Raw genomic sequence first — 20,043 nt, 5'->3', positions numbered from 1 at the left:
GGGAGGCTGAGCTCGGCTCTCGTCTCCTCTGTCAAGGCCAAGGAAATGTGATCCCTTCCATTGAGGGTTGGCGTAGGAATCCTACGTCAGCTGCCTGGGGGGGATTTGTGGGGTTTTCAGACCTTTCGCGTCGCGATGACGGATGGGAAAAGCCTGAAGGATGAGGAAATATCCTTACTTAGAACTTCAGGAATTATTCACATCTCAGTGCTTTTTAAAAAAATAAAAGAGTATACAAGTGCAGTGCTGGACAAAAGCCTTCTTTGTGTCCCATGAAGTAATTGAGAATTTAGGATGGCGTAAGCTTAGTTACATGCATGAACCGAAATTCATTTTCAGCTTTAATGCTGGAGTCTCCATGTGATTTGCTTTTGTAGCTTTCTGAGCAAATCCAAACACATATATGGTTTAAGTTAACTAACATGACATCTCTAAATCTAACATACCCTTCTTCTATTTCTACTCACAAAGCCAAAGCTGCCCTGTGTAATTTAAGTTGATGCTAAATAGAAATGCACTTTCAAGTGGGTAAGGTGACTGAACATTAAAGGAAGGGATTGAGCTTGGTTTCTTTTAGAAAGCAAACCTCTACCACCTCACCTTCTCCAGCCTCACCATCTCTCCAGAGGGGTGACCCAGGCACAGAAGATAGACAGCCAGGTGTGCTCTCTCACACAGATGCTGCAGACACACTGCAGAGAGGCAACAAGAGCTGTGGTGAGGCTGACCACAGTCTCCAAGGTCAGAGGTGTGCAGCATCACCACCCCAGCTCAGGGGCTGCAGCAGGTGCACTGCCTTGGAAAGCTCCCCTGTTGCCCAAGCTACACAGCACAAAGAAGCAAAAACCCCCCGTGTCAACAGCACTCTGTCAAAAAAAAAAAAAAAATACACAGATCAATTTGGGTTTATACAGGTTTTACAAAATACTGCAGGTATTTGCCTTAGCGCACGTGAAGAGCACAGGAGAACGGGCTGAACTCTGTGAGCAGGTAGAAACCTCATGTCCTGATGAGCTTGCAACATACACATATAAACATTTATAACACTCTGGTCTACCCTTCCTAAGCACAGAGAAGCAGATGTTACTGGCAAAGGGTGCTGGCATTGTTTAGTTTCACAAGAGGTGTGATTAGAGAAGGTACTTGAAGGAGGAGAGAATAATCACTTGGCATGCAAAAATGAGAAGCAAATGCAAGCAGAGGGTTTGGTGTACTGTTGTGTAAAGCAGACCTCTGTGTATTCATTTGAAGGGAACAGACATACAGGGCCAGACAATGGAAATATTCTTTTCTTTGAAACTTTAGTGAAAATAAAATAGTGACAAAAAGGTTGACTTGTGGCTATAGAAGTTCAGCTATTATATAAGCCCTGTAGCTTCTTTCAGAAAGAGTATAAACCACAAAATCATTTTATGATTTATACAAAAGAGGTAAGAAATGTTCCATTTCTCTGTGTTACTAGTATACTTTTTCTTTTTTTTTTTTTTTTTTTTTTTTGCTTGGAGCTTGTTAGATAACAATAAGTATAATAATGTTTTATCTGATTCTCCTAAACATGCAATTAAAGTACATTAGTACCAGCATACTAGTTTATGTTCATTATTAAATGTAAAAATCTGAGAACTCTACACTAATGGAACATGAAATTTGAGATTTTAGTTACACAGAAGTCAGGGAATTCAGATGGACGGTTCCCATAGCAACCTATCTCTTCCTCTTTGTGTTTTTCATTTCTCTAGAACCTTTCATTACTTGATTGCACCATACATTGTATCGTGCAATTTCATCATAAAATTTCATCATTATATAACTTTGCAAGAGAGCAGAGGGAAGGTTGCCTTCACTCAACACTTTCTAACTTTAATGTTTCTGTTGCATGGATAGCAACAGAAAGCCCATGATTTAAATATTTTCTGCTTTTTTGGGAGGCCTCCTTAAGTTTTTCTGGGCTCTTTGGAATGGCTATAAATAATAAAGCTGCTGAACGCAACAGCACATCATTCCTTTGAAATTGGCTATTGTCTGCCTTGCCACGTAGATATGTGGCTCCAGTGAGCAAAAAAAAGAGACCAAACCAGTTTTCATTTGTGGCTAAAAGATTTATCCCATCCAGATACGGGAAAGAAAGTGATAGTGGAGAACAGAAGGCACTTGTGGTTTTTCTCTTCCTACAGTGGATATAATTTACCAAATTACAACTCCGTGGATCGTCATGGTCACTAGTGGGGTTATCAGTTAGAGATCATTTCAGTGGCTTCTAGACAGCATAACACATGGGAATTTGTAGAAGTAGACCTGTAATTCTGAATTTTTCCATGCTGTAGATTTTTGTTACACAGGAAGACCCAGCAAGATCACACTGTTCATTACACAAATGAAGATAGTGATTAACCTTGCAACAGTTAGCTCTTTGCTCTTTTCCATCAAAATGGAACAGACAAGATGGGATGGTCTGAACCATTTGGGGAACTCATTTACTGATCTAGTCTTTTTAATTGGCAGCTATGCTTGCCTCTTTCCAAGCTCAAATATCTGTGGCTTCTCAAGCCCTAGTGGGGAGTATCTCTGTAGCAGATGAACCTGCTATGAAGAAAGGAGATAGCCCTCTACAAAAATGATCAAACTGAAGAATAGGGTAAAAAAAATATTTAATTTCTAACCTTCTCCACCCTTCTTGTCACAGAAATTTGAAGAGAACAGTGCCGAGGCAGGCTTAGGAAAATTAAAGGCTTTTCCTCCTCAAAAGCCTTCAAATTGTGATGATTTCCATTGCCTTGATAAAATCAAACCTGGCTGGTAGTGCCATATTGTCTTTTGTGCTCTTGTAGTGATGATAAATTTTGCATGAAATGAAAGTAAATAGCTGTTTATACTTGATTTAACAGCAGCCAGTATGTCACTAAGTCAGCACTTCTCCTTCGAGATTTATAGAGCATGATTTAGGTTAAATTGCTGGCATCTGAGATTTCAGCCAAGGGTTGTTTTCTTTTAACCATTTTGTTTTTCAAATGCCTTGGCTGGCTTTAGGTTATTGAAGTCCAATATAATTACTTATTTAATAGCTTGGGAGAAGTAGAGCTTCCGTAGTTCAAAAATGGTTTCTTTTCTTTAAAAATAACTGAAATCTGGCTTGAGGTTCTCTAGAATGCAGTGCAGTCTATGATTCTTTAATTCGACCCTCTTAAAAATTCCCTGAATAGTCATTAAATCTTTGGAAACTGGCTCATCTCTAGGAGGGTGCGATAGGTCTGGCTCTTTTCCAGGGTTTGCAAGAGGCCATGACAGCTTAACATGGTAAGAAAAATGGTCTCTAGATCACTGCAAGAGTGGGTCAAAGACTCTAGACTGCTGAAACCCAGTTGATCTTAGTGATTTCTGTGATATTTAGAATCAGCCTCTACTTTCAGTAGAGCAGAGAACAAGAGGGAAAATTGACACAGAGTCTAGAGAGGGTGTGAATGAGGATGGGCTAGTTAGACACTGGTCAGTGCCACCTTTAGTTGTGCAATGAAACAGGTATTGGATGTGCTGAAGCACAATAAAGGACCTTTATGAGGGTTACAGTGGGGTTGGGTAATGCTCTGGAGGACTAAAGCAACAAATAAGGCAATAGAACAGGCAAAATTGTAGCCTGGATGCTGAGAAGCCAAGTATTATGCTAAGGTGCTGAGGATCATTTATATTTGCCCTCAATACCACTCAGTACCTTAGTGCAGAGGATAAGTGTGTCACTTTCAGCCTGCTCTCCTCTTCAGAGAAGGACTCTGTGTGTGGGTGTGTGTTCATCTGCCTGTGCAGTCTATCAGTCTGTTCTTCTGTCTTTTCCCTTGTAACTTTTCCATTTTTTATTCAGTGCCAAGCAAATCTGGCTCAAATGGTGGATGGGGGGTGGTGGTGGAGCTCACAGATAATGAAATTCCAACAACTTTCATGAAAATTATGTGTTCCTGGGCAGGAAAAGAGAACCAGAAAGACTCCCAGATGTAGGCAGCATTGCAGCATAAGTCCTTACAGACAGAAGTGTCAAGGAATCAGCAGAATGATGGGTAGGGAGCAAGAGAAGCCCCAAGAGACCCAGCCACAGCAAAGCTGCTCTGGTTATTGCACTTTATCCCAAAATGCAGTTCACAGAGAATCAGGCACTAGTTCCAGCACTCTCAAAGCTAGGAGCTGTGCCTCTGACTGCATCACACTTGTGGAAATTTCTATTGCCAAACCCTGCCCCAACTCACTGAAACATTTTTTCTCCTTTTTTTTTTTTTTTTTTTTTTAAAGGGAGGGTGCATCAGTGCATCAGCCATGTCAGCAAAGGCAGCAGCCAAACATGCTGGGCTGATGGGTTTTGCAAGCTGTGCCTCTACTCTTTTGGGCAAAAGTCAATTTTGGGTAGAAATACTGACATGGTTTTTACCAAATTTGGTCTTTGGCTTTTCTGGTGAAAACAAAGATTGCTTCTTCTCTTCCTGGTGTGGTAGCACCCTGCTTTCAAAGGATATGAAAATAAAAATAAAATAAAACACACACACATATATATAAGTATATATACAGACATATATATAAAAGCTATAGCTCTATGATAGTTGAGAGCTTTAACAGTGGTAAACTGGGCATTTCCATAAAGAGAATAATAAGGAAATTTACTTTTTCAAAAGGAACAAAAAGGTCAGATGAGAGGCAGCCATTCTGAGAAGGCAAAAAGCAGCCAGTTAGAGCATCCCACACTAATGCAAAGCGATCTGTATGTTGTACCTGAGACTGCTTAGCCAGATTTCTACTCAGGATCAGCTGCAAGCTTTCTGATAAAGTTTGTAGACAAGACAAATGGAGTTTTTAAATAGTTTATGACTGAGATATTCTTGGAGTTAAATTTGAGAAATCTGACAAATATTGACTTTCTTTATTACTGCCTGTACAGGGAAAGCACACAAAGACTTGCTTCTCTAATTCTGTGACCTTAATTAAGCCCAAAGCTGTTCTTTGGTGAGCTGTTGAGGCAGAGCAGTTAAAACCTATCTGAGGCCAGGTAACCATTCTGAATTGTTAGCTACTGATTTCATTCTGGTTTTAAGCTTTTTCATCTGTTATTTGTCTTGATGACAAAGATTATGGTTGTGATGGTTCGTCTGATCTGCTGAACTTGAAAATCATCTGGGTTTGACCTTTCACAAAGCATCTGTTTTAGCAGTGCTTTTTGCTGCACATTATGCTTGAGCATTGTGCATTTTTAGCACTGTAACTACAGTTAGAAAAGAAGAAACATCATGTTTAGAAGCTCCTAATCAGTGTTTCACAGCCACATTAGCAACTCTGTCCTCCCCCTTGTCCTGTCAAAAGCGTATACTTAGGATTGGCAGGGCATTGCTAATGTCATCCTTAAATTAGTCAAAGAAATAAACCAGTTTAGGTACTTCTTCTCCCGTGAAGGACATGAATTCCTAAATGTATTGCAAGTTTTTTGTTTTAATTTCTTCCTCCTGTACCTTTCTTTAGAGAAAAGGAAAATAGCAGGTTTTTGGACTGCATGTCTCCTTTCCTTTCAATGTTCATTCATTTCAAATAGATAAATGTGTTCAAATAAGTCGCATTTTGGGTGGGTATTTTAACTCCATAATGATGTTGGATAAGGTGGGAAGGGCACTTTGACAGACTGCCAGCTTCATCCATTAATGACTGATTCAGTTTCAGAGGGAAAAGGTTTGTATGGTTCTCTCTTGCCACTGGTAACTGGAGTCCAAGAGCATCACTGTGGTGAATCTCCAGTCACTTTATTTCCCTAAGGCACAATGTAAAATTTTCCACTGCTGGGCAGTTTGTGTTACTATAACACTGCTGAGTCTTTCTTGCAGCCTGTATCAAGGACTGAACTTTCCAAATTATGTATTTCAGACGTTGAGAAAGAAAGGACTTAATGGCTGTGACAGTCCAGACCCCGATGCAGACGATTCAGTAGGTCACAGCCCTGAGTCTGAGGACAAGTACAGAAAAATTAATGAAGATATTGATCTAATGATCAGCAGGCAAAGATTATGTGTAAGTACTCTGAGCTCCCTTTCATTTTTTTTACTTTTGATATTTCTCTGAACCTGGCAGGCATTGAACAAGAAAGAAAACAAAGGTTGTGAAAGCCCCGATCCTGACTCCTCTTACGCTCTCACCCCACGCACTGAAGAAAAATACAAAAAAATTAATGAAGAATTTGATAATATGATCAAGAGCCATAAAATACCTGTAAGTACCAAAGGTTAGATGGCTGTCTGCTGATAACTGCTGCAGTAACAAACCATAACCCTTTCAGTTCTGGCTTCTTAAAGAAAACATATCAGCTGGAAACAGGCTTTAATAGCCCAATATATATATACAATTAAACACTGTGGTCAGAAAATTACACACGACATATTTTCCCTCAAGTCTTTGCCTCTGACACACAGACAAAGCCTACTATAGGTGAAACCTACAGAAGGAAGTGAGATACACATATATACATTATACTCACTTGATTTACAGAACTGTTTTACCTCACCACTTGCCTAAATTTTATCTAAAAAAAAATAACAATGGAAATCTCTCTTTGTGGACAGGCTAACAAACCCACAGAATACTTTCTGTGGTGATATATAAAAAACCAATGTAGAACTGAAATTCCTTTATATATAGCAATTAGTGCACTGTGGGCGTGTTACTTGAGTTCTCATCTCTGCTAAACTCAGTTGCAGCACTGAAGGGTTACAGCTACTTGCTCGCTGCAGAGAAACAGCCTGCATGAGAGCCTAATGGTAGGATTCAGACATGTTTGTGTGTTGGGGTGATTTTACAGCTTTATCAGAGAATTTGCTTTGACATCATCAGCATTCCTTTAATGCTTTAACATGAGCTAAATTTTGTTTTAACCAAGTCAAAATTTCTAACCATCGGTCATATGCCTTGCCAGATACCTAAGAGAAATAACTCTGCATGTGCTATTTTGTTTGTACAAGACATACAAGGAGAAAATACTTTGTCACTCTTTAACACTGCATTTACAAAGCTGACAAAAAGAACTTGGATCACATCTGGTCCGTCTTCCAAATTTAAGTGGAAGAGGATGCAGCAAAACAAAGATTTGTCCGGGTTTAAAGAAGCATATGAATTTGCATAGGTAGCTGTTTGGTTCTAGAAGAGGTAATTTGGATGTATTCATTCTTTGTTCACACATATTGGTTTTATAGCCAAAAAAGGATGTCTATATACCCAGGATATGCAAAATCTCTTCTGTAGTGTTAGTCAATTGCCTGTACAAAATCTGATACCTACCCTGAGGATACCTTTACCCTGAGAACCATGGGTTCTATCCCATGCAGCCTAAGTTTCTTCCCGTTATTTCTCAGCAGATTTTCACTTAAATGAATTAAAATTTGAATGGCTGATTAAAGATGCCAAACATGTATATAAAATATCAAGGAAGAATACATAAATACTATATATCTTTTTACTTGGTTCCCTTGCGTAGCTTTTTTTCCTCCGTCAAAAATAAATAAATAAATAAGATTTAAAAGCTCTAGAGCTGTCACCATTAATTTGGTTTCCTAGGATGGAACTCAGTTTGACAAACAATGACTGCAACATTTTGGGTGACTGGAATGCTTAACCCTTTTTCACATCAAAATCCTTCAAATTGCCAATCTTTTCCTCTTTAAGGATTACCTTTGGCTTGTTCAAATCAAAGTGACAGAATTTCCAATCAGAGAGTATTTAACCAAGCTTTTTCCAGGTTAATGATTGCATTTGAGGTGGTCCTTCAGATCATGTTTCATGCTACCTAGTTTTATTCCAACAAAGTTGCATGTTATAGATATTTGGAATCTTAAGACATGAAAAAAAAACTCAGAAAAGAAACTTCATTCCTGTGGTCATGAGTTCTATCACTGTCTTTGTCTCCATAAGCATTTGGGAAAACGGCCTTTTCTATAAAACTAGGAAAATTCTAGGAATTAGAAAAAAAAAAAACAGTTAATCAAAAATGGTACATCACTTTTGTAACTTCCTACGTTGAGGGGATACAGTGTATTATCTTGCTGTGAAATTATTTTAGGGATGCTTCAGAGATAAAGAACTGCAAAATGTTAGAGTTTCTTTTCATGTAAGATGGGATATCCCTTCCTTGAATAATTCACATGAAGAGCTCAAGGCCTGTGTGTTCCATCAAGCTGCTTCCCACAAAAGGAAGAATCAGTAGGTGCTCTCCCCTAATGCAACAGGAGCTCCTTCTTTTGGCATAACCCAAATGTACATGGGCAAGATTATAGCTGTCAGGAGCTCAAAGCTGTCAAACATAATAGATATTTGTGAATATAATATGTTTTTATTATAAACATCACATATTATATACAGTAATATCCTAACTGTACAGAGTCAGGGAAGTTATATTCATTTATTTGTGGTCATCAAAGGTGGGGGACAAGAAAGCAACACTGAACAAAAAGTCACAGAGTCAAGTCATTAAATTGCTACTTACAAAATATATAAAAGAATGTAATGCATCTGCCTGGTCTTGTAACAGAATAAAGCTGCTGCCAAATGAAAACAAAATTGGCTTTTGCTCTCAACAGCTAAGGCCAATAATGGTTCCTCAGATAATTTTCTGGGAGTAAGTCTTTATATTTTTTTAAAACATCTGATAATAATTAGCCATTTATTTGTAGTTTTCATAAGAGTGATGAAAGCAGAGGAGACAGAAATGGTCCACTAGAAGGACCAGAAGGATATACAAGTATCTCTGCCTCTAAATAAATGAAGGTCTGGTTTAACACGGAAAGGATAAAAACAGTATTTAACACAGAATGTTTGGTCCATTAATTTCTGAGCGTTTCAAGCCCCCAGCATTCTGCTTTACACAGCATACCACAGCTTGTGGAGCAGAAATCTAGCACTGTGTGTACCCTCTCAGGTGAGCCATCTGCCCTCCTTGGCAATAGTGTCCAAAGGAGAACAGACAGTGGAGGGGAGGGGGAAAAAAAGGCAAAATGTGGCAAATGGCATCCACATTAGAGTAAAGCTATGCCTGTGTTAGTAAATTAACAAATGGTAAAGAACATACTGAGGCAGCAGGAGGTGCTTATCTCTGCCCTGAATTGTTTGAACAGTCTCTGGCATGCTTTTGGCACTGGCCAAATAATGTTCTCCCAGACAGTTTCTTAGCTCTTTTTTGGTAGTAAGCCCAGGCCAGGAACAATTCCCAGTTGTCAGTTTATATGCAGTCATGGTGATTTTGAGGTTGAGAAAGCTTAATAGTATGGAGATGGACTGCTCTGTGGCCTCAGATGGCCTCAGTTCCTAGGCAAGTTTAATTTACTAATATAGATATTACACAAGTGCATCCTAAGCTGTAATGTCCATCAAGCCTAGCTGGAATAGATATGCCCCATGACTTGCCACCAAGAATGACTAGGGAATCTGCAGTAGTTTGCAGTTCTTGGTGAAGGACATATAAGACTGTAAAAAAATTGGGCATCCAGAACAAAACTCTACCTAGAGACTTGCTGCTTAATGCTGGTGCTTATCCAGACAAACTTCGCTTTCCAGCCCTTAGCTACTGAAGAAAAGAAATAAAAATTACTCTATTCCAGATATACTGTGCTGCAAAGCAGAGAATAAACTGACTTCACCATGATATAATTGCTTATGAGGAACTCTCTAAATAGAATGGTGTAGTATCTACTGGACAGTAGATAGAATGGTGTAAATAAACCCCATGCTACAGAAATTGCAAAAATAATATGCTTAACTAGCTTTAAAAAAAATAATAAAGTTAGAAAAGGAAATCTAGGTGTCTGTTTCAGCTATGCTTGTATGTTTCAGTGCTGATTAGTGAGACAGGCAGCCACAAGAACGATCGAGACTGGGGCTCCTGTGTGTTCTCACATAGAAAAAGAAGAATGCACCCTTTGAAGGGTTTGGTTTTTGCACCAAAGAAATAGAGATAATAATGATGAAAGTAGATGAGGATTGGCAAGACCTTCAGATTTGCAGTTGTACCAGTAGTGTAGATGTGATGCCTCAACAGTGGCTGGGACTGGGAAAAGAAATTCAGAGAGTGCTGTCTACCAGCTGCCTACCCAGGCTCAGGGGGCAGATTTCACTCATCTCATGACAGAAGTGAAGAAGACACTGTGCAAAGTGCTTCCGAGTGGATGACACTCAATCTGATGCTCAGGCAGGCAGCATCAAATGCTCAAAGCCACCAGGCAGAGAGATCACCACCACAGCCCTGACCACTGAAATAATGTGAGGTTCAGTGCTGGCTCATTCAGGTTTCACACCAGGCTGAAGGTGGAGCTAAGATATCCTTGCTCGTGTGAATTCACTGGCTAAAAACGTTTGAAAAGGTAGAAATTATTAGCAGCAGCTGGCCTTCAACATGGCAAAAGTGCACAGCCATGCACTTTTGATGTACATGGTATTTGAGAACCTCTTGGCTACTTCCATGGCCAGTGAAGAGAATATCATGCTTACAAACATACTCCAGGCTGATAAAATACTTCAGGTTATGCTATGTTAACCTGTTTCCAAAGAGCACAGACCTCAGCTGTGACATACTCTGATACTCCCTGTGCTATGTACTCTGTAAATTTTCCTTTGGAAGACATTCCATGCATGCAGCCAGTGAGCTGGACTTCAACTGTAAAAACATCTGTGACCAAGAAAAAAGTTTGCTCCTAAAAGAAGTAAAAAACATACCACAGCAACTGCATTTTTCATCATATACTATTTTATTCTCATTTTCTATTTGTGTGATACAAACATTAGTATGTTTCAGGGTGCCTACACAGAGCTAGCAGCACATGTAGCTTTGCTCCTTACACGCTGAGCACACAGATTCCCAAGACACCTCCTCTCCCCTTCCCAACCTGTCACAGTTTAGTGCTGGGCCAGCAATTAACCAAGTGAGAGATGCTCTCTATTGATCCCCTTCCCTGATAAAGAAAGGAGACAGAATAAGGGAGAGAGGCATGGGTTGGAAACTGAACTACACAGTTTTAGTGAAACAGTAATGATAAAAAGGAAAAATTACAAAATCTATACAAATATACAGGAAAATGACACCACGTTCCTCCTCCCTCTCCCCCAGTAACTCTCCCATCACCACAGAGGCTGCAGGGCAGCCCTGGCACAGTCCAGGCTGGAATCCTGGGGTCAGGAGCAGTCAGGAGCTGGAGGCAGGAACACACAGATTCAGGCTGGCATGGATCAGGAGCACAGGCAGAGGAATGGATGGAATCCTCCCAGGATGCTGGAGCAAAACAGGGACAGGGGAAGAAGGGTGAAGGCAAAGGGTTGAACAAAGAAGGCACAAGAAAGGGAAGGGGTTTGACGCTCATGATCCCTCAAATTTATACTGAGTATGAGGTGTATGGGATGGAATACTCTGGGCAATTTTTGTCATTTATCTTGTGTGCTCCTCCCTAAAGGAGGGCTGCAGGTGTGACCTCTTTACCCCTTTTCTCTTTCCAGAGCTCAAGATGTTTCTCAGAACTGAGAAACAGAGGCCTTGGTTCTGCAGCCCAGTCTCTGGCTGTAACTATAAACACTGAGTGTGATCAGTCACAGAAGCAAACACTGCCTGAGAAACTTGCTGGTAATTTCAGCAAGTGCAGCTACTAAAGAGAGACTGAGCTGAAAGTAAAATTACAATACATAGAAAATTAGCTCTATCCTGGCCCAAACCAAGACACACCCCTACTTAAACCAATCATTTCAATGGAAAATATTGTCCTTGGAGTGCACTTCAGCTTCTTGTCTAGGAACATGTCCCAGCATACAGCCCTGGCATGGGAGCAGTGCCAGCAGATTCATCCACTCAAGTGCCCTACCTGGTCTCAGCCATTCTGCAATGTCCACCTCTGACAAAACAAGGCTACATAGAGTAGCGTTGTAGGCTTCAGAGTTAAATTAACACCCTGAAATAAGTCCCTAGGCATTTGTGTAATGTATCCTTCACATTGTGCCTTGAACTAAAATCTTGCTGTATTTCAGTGGTTAAGCAAAATGACTCCTTTATATTTAGAGCAGAATTATGTCCCCTAGAAAGGGGAGAGGGGAAATAAAGAGAAGAGGAAAAGGGAAAGGAAAAGGAAAAGGGAAAGGAAAATAAGGAAAAGGGAAAGGAAAATAAGGAAAGGGAGAGGGAGAGGGAGAGGGAGAGGGAGAGGGAGAGGGAGAGGGAGAGGGAGAGGGAGAGGGAGAGGGAGAGGGAGAGGGAGAGGGAGAGGGAGAGGGAGAGGGAGAGGGAGAGGGAGAGGGAGAGGGAGAGGGAGAGGAGAGGGAAGAGAAGAGAAGAGAAGAGAAGGGAAGGGAAGAGAAGGGAAGGAAGAGAAGAGAAGAGAAGAGAAGAGAAGAAAGAGAAGAGAAGAGAAGAGAAGAGAAGAGAAGAGAAGAGAAGAGAAGAGAAGAGAAGAGAAGAGAAGAGAAGAGAAGAGAAGAGAAGAGAAGAGAAGAGAAGAGAAGAGAAGAGAAGAGAAGAGAAGAGAAGAGAAGAGAAGAAGAGAAGAGAAGAGAAGAGAAGAGAAGAGAAGAGAAGAGAAGAGAAGAGAAGAGAAGAGAAGAGAAGAGAAGAGAAGAAGAGAAGAGAAAGAGAGAGAAGAGAAGAGAAGAGAAAGAGAAGAGAAAGAGAAGAGAAGAGAAGAGAAGAGAAGAGAAGAGAAGAAGAGAAGAGAAGAAGAGAAGAGAAAGAAGAGAGAGAAGAGAAGAAGAAGAGAAGAGAAGAGAAGAGAAGAGAGAAGAGAAGAGAAGAGAAGAGAAGAGAAGAGAAGAGAAGAGAAGAGAAGAGAAGAGAAGAGAAGAGAAGAGAAGAGAAAGAAGAGAAGAAGAGATGAAGAGAAGTGAAGGAGAGAAGAAGAGAGGAAGAGAAGAAAAGGAAAAGGCATAACTGTAAGGATGCACAACAACAGCTCAGGACAGCCAAAGAGACCTGTGGGAGGCACAAGGTCAGGGTGCTTCTATTGCCTGACACATGTGTCCAGCTCTCAACATACTCCTGCTAGGCCCTTAAAAACTTACTGCTGCCAATAGCAAAATTAAAATCTGTGACTTCTTCCCTCTGAAGGCTTTACAAGGCTGGTTTAGAGGACTTTTTGATGGGTTTAGAAACTTTTAAAATGGCAAATCAAGGTGTTCTGTGTTTGCATTGAGGCATTTGAATATTTAAAATGCTGTCAGATAATTCTCTTTCCATTCAAAAAGGCAATAAATTAACTATTTTTTTAAAAAATAGGTTAAATATGGAGATATAATAAGCTTGAATGCCAACAGAGTTATAAATTTTAAAGAAATCCAGGAAACTGAATCTTGCCACCCAAGAAAACCCCAACCAACAAATCCATCAACCAACCAAGAAAACCTGGGTTGCTCTTTCTGAGAGCATAATGAGAATCAGCTACTGCATCCCCTCACTCAGTCTCAGAGTGGTCCATAATTTGATTCTTTTTTGAAAGGGATTATTGCAAAGAAAAGTGGCTCAGGAGAGGGTCCTGCCTTAAAGTATAAAAAGAGCATATTGAAAAGCCTTCACCAAACACCACCAGTCTCTCTCCCCACTCAAAAAAACAACAACAAAGCAAACAAACAAACAAGCAAACCAAAACCCACCAAAAAAAAAAAACAAACAAGCATGCAAAGAGCAAAAGATTGGTATGTATCTAAAGTTCTCTTATTTGCTACCTGTTCCTGCACAGAAGTTCTTTTAAGCCTCTCCAAGCTAAGACAGAAACTTTGGGAAAAAAAGCAATTTTCTGTGTTTGTGCTTTTAACATGATTTGGGATCTTTTTGGTTGCTAAACCAGCATAAGCTGAAATTAAAGCTTTCCCTTTAGCATTCCACCCCTTGCAATTTTCCTCTTTGTGATGAAGTCATCATAATCATGTACCTTTGATCTTGCAGTCATCTGTGACACTAGATTAAGATATCACAAATGAACAATTACGACTCCACAGAATGAAAGAAGAAGAAAATTAAGCTTCAAAAAGCAGGATTTTGTTTTGTACAAAAAAAAAAAAAAAAAAAAAAAAAAAAAAAAAAGGAAAAATCTTCCCAGTTCTCAAAAATGAATGTGAAAGCTGTATTAAAGGAAGATGGAATCATGATTTGAAAAATCATATTTAAATGCCCTAGTGACCCTTTCAAAACTCTTATCTTGACTCTTGGGGAAGGGAGGCGAGCGTAAATATTTTAACCAACAACAACAAAATATTTGAACTAAATATAGAGTAACTGCACTTGAAGGCTGTTGTGCTTCTGTACTATTCTGGTCTTTGTTTCCCTTTTTTGCTTGTACAGGCTGTTCCACCACCAAACTTTGAGATGCCAGTGTCTATCCCAGTGTCCAACCACAACAGTTTGGTGTACAGTAACCCAGTCAGCACACTGGGGAACCCCAACCTCTTGCCACTGGCTCATCCTTCTTTGCAAAGAAATAGCATGTCTCCTGGAGTGACACATCGGCCTCCGAGTGCAGGTAACACAGGTAGGTTCTGCCCAGTCACATCCTTTAAATGATCTTTTGTCAGCTGCTTGTCTGCCTTAGGTCACTTGAAAACTCTGCTCGGAGAAACAAGAGCTCTCATTTTTACCGGTCCTTGCAGTTTGTCCAAAATTGCTGTGCTGAAAAAAAAATATATCAAAAGAAAAGCCAAAGGGGTTTCTATTCCCAATTTAGAAAATAAAAGAGAAAAAAAAAAAAAAAGTTGTAGAAAAAGCTGGATATTGACTAAGATTAAAGGAAATCGATAAAGGATGAAAGGGCAGACAATTTGCTGCTTCATAAAAAGGCAGCTTGTCTACTCAATGTATGCAAGGACTCGCTATATCATAAAGCTTAAAGGGGCAGGGGAGAAAATGTAGCCAGTGCAAACAACTTGGAGCAAGTAAAATAGGACACTCATGACTTCAGTGATCAGTCTAGAGCCTAAAAGCAGAATTTATTACTAAGTATGCATTCACAAGTGCCTTGTTGGGTAAATGCTAGTTGAGCTGTCTGGCTGAGTGCCTTGTATAGCAAGAGGCTCTGCTTTGCTCTGGTAGTGATGAGTTCACCTCTCAATAGGATAAATGGGGATTATGTTCATTCAATCTGTCTGGCTGAAGCAACTTCAAGATACTTAAGTACATGGGGTTCAAACAACCATTTGAGGTCCCTAAGCTCAATGAGAAGTTTTAAAGATCTTTAGAGCGAGTGTCTGTGAGGGGCTGAGGAAATTAAAATGAAAAGCTGTGTAAATATATATTATACCTTTTGAGTTATGTTCTCATCCAAGACCTTTCAGTCTCTTCTTCCTATGTAGAAGCCTTTGCTTTTCTGACTATTAGAGAGCTAAAGGTGGTTATTTAGGAGAAACTATGCATAACTTTCAATTATAATTTATTTTTCATCATTTGGGCTTAAAGAAAGATGGGGACAATATTTTTAGTAGGGCCTGTATTGATAGGACATAGGGGTGATGGTTTTAAATTAAAAGAGGGTAGATTTAGATTAGATATAAGGAAGAAATTGTTTACAATTATCATGGGGAAACAGTGGCCCAGGTTGCCCAGAGAAGTGGCAGATGCCCCATCCCAGGGAACATTCAAGGACAAGTTGAGCAACCTGATCCAGTGAAAGATTTCCCTGTTCACTGCAGATAGCCTCTAAAGGTCCCTTCCAACACAAACTATTCTATGAAATCAGAGAAAAACAGTGATGGGTACTGGAGCAGGGAGTCTGAAGTTAGAGAAAATGGTTTGAATGTTTGCCTGTTACAATTTATCATGCTCACTTGTGGTATTTCATTTCAACCCTTTAGGTGGCCTGATGGGTGGAGACCTCACAACCGGTGCAGGCACCAGTGCAGGTAAAGAGAAAATAATTTTTAATTTCTTTTTCTGAGTGAACAAAGGACTACCTTCAAAGGCTGAGTCATAAAATAGCTTCATATTGGTGGAGAGATATTAAAAAGTGATTGGCATTGGTTTATTCCCCGCAGCTGGGGGATGGGGAGTTGGCATTTGTGCTCCTCTTGTTAGTAAAGCTTGTTTTCAGCAGTGTCAAAAATCTTGCACCTCAACAAATGCAACAGAGAGAAATACTCTGGTTTCCTTCACATTAGCCTTTCTGGAGAAGCTTTGGTCCATTGCATAGCCCTGTCCAGGCAAAACTCCTACTGAAGCCAGTGTCAGAAACTCTGATCCCTTTTTAAAGTACCCACTTACTGTAGTGGAACTGGGTTTTATTTTTATGAGTTTAAGCTTGAGTAAAGAATTCAATACTGAGTCGCTCATCAGGCTTCAATCTGCTGAGTACAGATTTGATTTCAAGCTCTTTCTCTAAGACCACTGCTAGTCAGCAAAATCTGTTAGCATTTACTTAAATAATCAGTAATTAACTTAAGCTTAGTTTTACGTATTTGCTTGAGTTCTCTGGTACACAACAGGGAAAGGATTTTCAAAATACCCACGCAGAGAGGGAGATTAGCCCCTTGGTCCTTCTTCTACAGAACTAATGAGAACTGTACTTGCTAAGGTCTGTGTTACCAAAGCAATGTTGTCAGAGTAGTCCCCTTTGCTCAGTAAACTCAGTGGTTTGTTAGCAATGTCAGCAATGTTGCATTATTGCAAATAGGGATTACAAAAGACAATGGCAAGATTACTGTTTCAGTTTGAGAAGTAAACACATATGTTCGAGGAAAATAAGCTGAGTGGTAAAACGTGGAGCACATCCAAGTTTTAGGGGGTTAACTTCTCTCAGAGAGAACTGTATGGAAAAAATAGCTGGAAGATCCATTTTGTGGACTATAAACCAAGGCTGAGATATATGCCAATTCTGACGTTGTCCCATAAAATTACTTAAAAAGAAATTCTGGATGCAATGATCTTTTATTTCTTGGCTCTTCTCAGCCTGCATTAGACCACCCCCCTTTTATCTTCACGCTTAGATGAGTCACAGATGTTTGTGTGATGTGTGTGTGTAGTAAAATTGAAACTGCACAGCACTGTATCAGAAAGGCACTTTAAATGCATTCTGGAGCTTTGAGGGGTCATTTTGTGTTAATTTAGGATTAGGCAGACCACGGGAACTTTGCTATTAGTCTCCTTTGTTCTCAAAGAAAGCAAGCATGATAGAGAATTACAGTTTTGTTAATTATCTTTTGTTAGCCTGCAAAATACAGCTAAAGAAAGATTCATTCTGGCATAGTTTGCATTTCATCTCACTTTAACCTCATGTATAGCAGAAACTTCAGGAATGGAAACAGAGAGATTCGAGTAGGAAATTGATTGCCCTATTAAGGGGCTCCCTCTTCTGGCTTATTAAGAAATATCATTACCTTGTTACTGCTTCCCCTGCTCCTTTAAAGACGCTGGAAAGCAATTAGTAAAGGAGGAACTGTTTTCATTCAAAAGGAGCACCAACTAAAATAAAAGTTCATCTATACATGCACTTGGCTTAATAATCTTTTTGCTTAATAAAACCTGTATATCAATACACCAGCTGAAAATTTACATTCTTTTGAAACACACTTTTTTTTCCTGGAAATATATTAAAAGCATATATAAGCATAGGAAGAAGAATAGCTTGATTATTTACTTTACAAATTAAGAATTTGTATTTCCTCCTTGCAGTGTTACACATTAAGCTCTCAAGCAATGTAGCTTTGGAGTAGGCAATTGATTTGAGGGGCATATATATATATATGAGGGGCATTGCTAGGAATGCATCATAAATATTTAATCATATGAATAGTCTTTGTTCTTTATCTGGCAGTAAGAGCTTTAAACACCATTAAAGAAGTGTTTTCTGAATCTCTTAAATGCAGCACAGCAGGAAGAATTTGATACAGGGCTGAAGGAAGATGAAAAGGTCACTTTAAGGTTGAATCTTCTGTCTTAGTTGCATCATTCCACAATGGCACTATTTTGGACAGTCCTCTTTCTTTAGGGTGCAGAAGAATAAACATCAAAAGTTCTCTTTGTTCATCCTGCTTCACTAGGAACAGAGACCTCTGTGTTTTCTTCTACTTGGCATCTCAGAAGCTGGTAGCATGATCATGTGGTTTAATCTGTTGGGGTTCATATTTCTGGCCAAATTAGAACATTATGAATTTGCATTTTTCTGCAGCGTCCAAAAATAGCATATATTCAAAATAACATACTCCAAGAAGAAGAGTCTAGAGAGTTTCATTTCTTCCATTAGAAAATGAAACTACTTTTGGTTACTAACACCAGACCTCAGTTTCTGCACTTCTTTAACAAATTACATTACAACAAATTGCATTACAACTGCAATATCAGAAATGGAAAAAAAATTAGTTAAGTCTGTGTTTCCAGAAGTATGTTATTTTGTTGGTATCTAGTAATAACCCTGAAATCATCCACAATTTACCTTGGGAGTCAACCCAAGATGTAAACAGAACTTTAAAAAGCTGACTGCTTCTTCATTATCCTACACAACTAAATAGCAGCAGTGGCATTTCTGAGTTAACCAAGGGTTATCTCAGATTTGTTAAAGTAAATTTGTTCTTAGGTAAACACTGACTGAATACTTTCTATCATGTGATAGCATCAAAATTGGAGTGAACTCCACATTTAGTATAGTTGCTAAACTATAAATACAGCAATGTCTTTGTTACTGCTCTCTCAAACCAGAGACTTTTGGTTAAAAGAGAGAATAATAAAATTTTTTATCCAGACTGGTGTTCTCTAACAGCATTCTGGCTTACCCCATAATTAATAAGAAGACTAAGTGACATGCTACCTGTTTACATAACAGACCATGTGAAGTTCTTTTAAATGTTAAGGAGTGTAGTCTTTAACAAAACATCAGTAACTTCACCAAAAATTAATAACATCTACAAATTTTTAGTACTGTAAATTACCTGAACTCATTTTTTATCCAGTGGCTCAATATTGATGTTGAAAGCCTTAAAAAACATTAAATCTTTAATAATATTTCAACGGTTTTTAAATCTTCATGCAGCTGTATTGGAGGAGATCTTTCTTTGCATCTGTACATTAATTAAACTTTTGATTTTCAAACTGAGCTATAGCATTAGATTGAGTTATAATTTTCTATTTTGTATAGTTCTCATATTATGACATTTTGTATCTTATGACTGTTTCCTTTTGAATGGAGTATGCCCATGAAAATCAACATAATTTCTTTACATCTTAAATTACAATAAATAATAAAATCAGAGGAAAAGGTCAATTATAATTTTAAAATCCAGGTTGGGTATAAAAAATTTTATACTTACTTTAGTTGTTCATTCACTTTCTGTAATTCCTTAGTTTACACTGGTTGATTTCTATACTACCTCCATCTTGGCATTAATATTAAACTAAAGGAGCAAGTTATTCAAAAGTAATTTGGACTCTAGAAATGCTGTCAGAGGGACTAAGTGCTAGTTCTCTTTAAATCAAGCAACCTCAAGCTACCTTTAGAATTTGTTTTTAAATTAAAAATTAAAAGATCAGTAGTGCATTTTGAAACACTCACCCCATGTCTTTTTAATAACCAAATCCTGTATTTACCTATAGATCAGCAGCTAGTCATTTCCTTCTGGAAATTAACCACAAGCTAACAGTCTCCTTCTCATCTTCTGAGGGCTGAAGTCCTGGATCTGCCAACCAGCATCATAATTTGCTAGTGCTTTCCTGACCCTTTTTCTTTTCTTGGCCATGTACTGAGTGTGGGTGAATGTATTATATATTCTACTAGTATTTCAAGCCACAGGGGAGTATATGTAATAGTAGGGAGGGGTTAATTTATAAGCCCTCAGGGTAAAGGCAATCTGGATTTTATTTTCTAAAAAAAAACCAAAAAGAAAAAAAAAAGAGAGATTTACTAAAAAGAAGCAATCTTCTCAAATAAGTCTACAAGCAGTACCAAAAATAAGCAAGGTTTTCAAAGGCACCTAGTTGCATTGCTGTCTCTTGAAACTATAAATATAAATAAGCAAACTAATACTATAAATAAAAAAAAATTAAAAATTGAAAAGTTACATAAATATTCTCCACTATGCCCTGAAAGCATGTTTGACATA

At 38.8% G+C, this 20,043-nt stretch overlaps 1 protein-coding gene across 18 annotated transcripts in view; it reads left to right on the top strand.

Moving 5' to 3' along the window:
- The window catches only part of MEF2C (myocyte enhancer factor 2C), a 132,896-nt gene that overhangs the window by 91,732 nt on the left and 21,121 nt on the right, over window positions 1–20,043 (top strand). For 11 of the 18 annotated variants that reach the window (XM_030467305.1, XM_030467301.1, XM_030467298.1 and 8 more), the window contains 4 exons: window positions 5,887–5,946; window positions 6,091–6,228; window positions 14,309–14,495; window positions 15,811–15,858. In XM_030467305.1, the coding sequence (XP_030323165.1) occupies window positions 5,887–5,946; window positions 6,091–6,228; window positions 14,309–14,495; window positions 15,811–15,858 (433 nt within the window). Of the gene's footprint in view, window positions 1–5,886; window positions 6,031–6,090; window positions 6,229–14,308; window positions 14,496–15,810; window positions 15,859–20,043 lie in introns of all 18 variants that reach the window. The other 7 variants (XM_030467306.1, XM_008492125.2, XM_030467310.1 and 4 more) reach the window with 2 other exon arrangements.

The sequence above is a fragment of the Calypte anna genome, chromosome Z, assembly GCF_003957555.1.
Source record: "Calypte anna isolate BGI_N300 chromosome Z, bCalAnn1_v1.p, whole genome shotgun sequence".
Taxonomy (NCBI): Eukaryota; Metazoa; Chordata; class Aves; order Apodiformes; family Trochilidae; genus Calypte; species Calypte anna.
The sequence above is the reverse complement of the archived record's forward strand: the minus strand, read 5'-3'. Positions and strand labels throughout refer to the sequence as shown.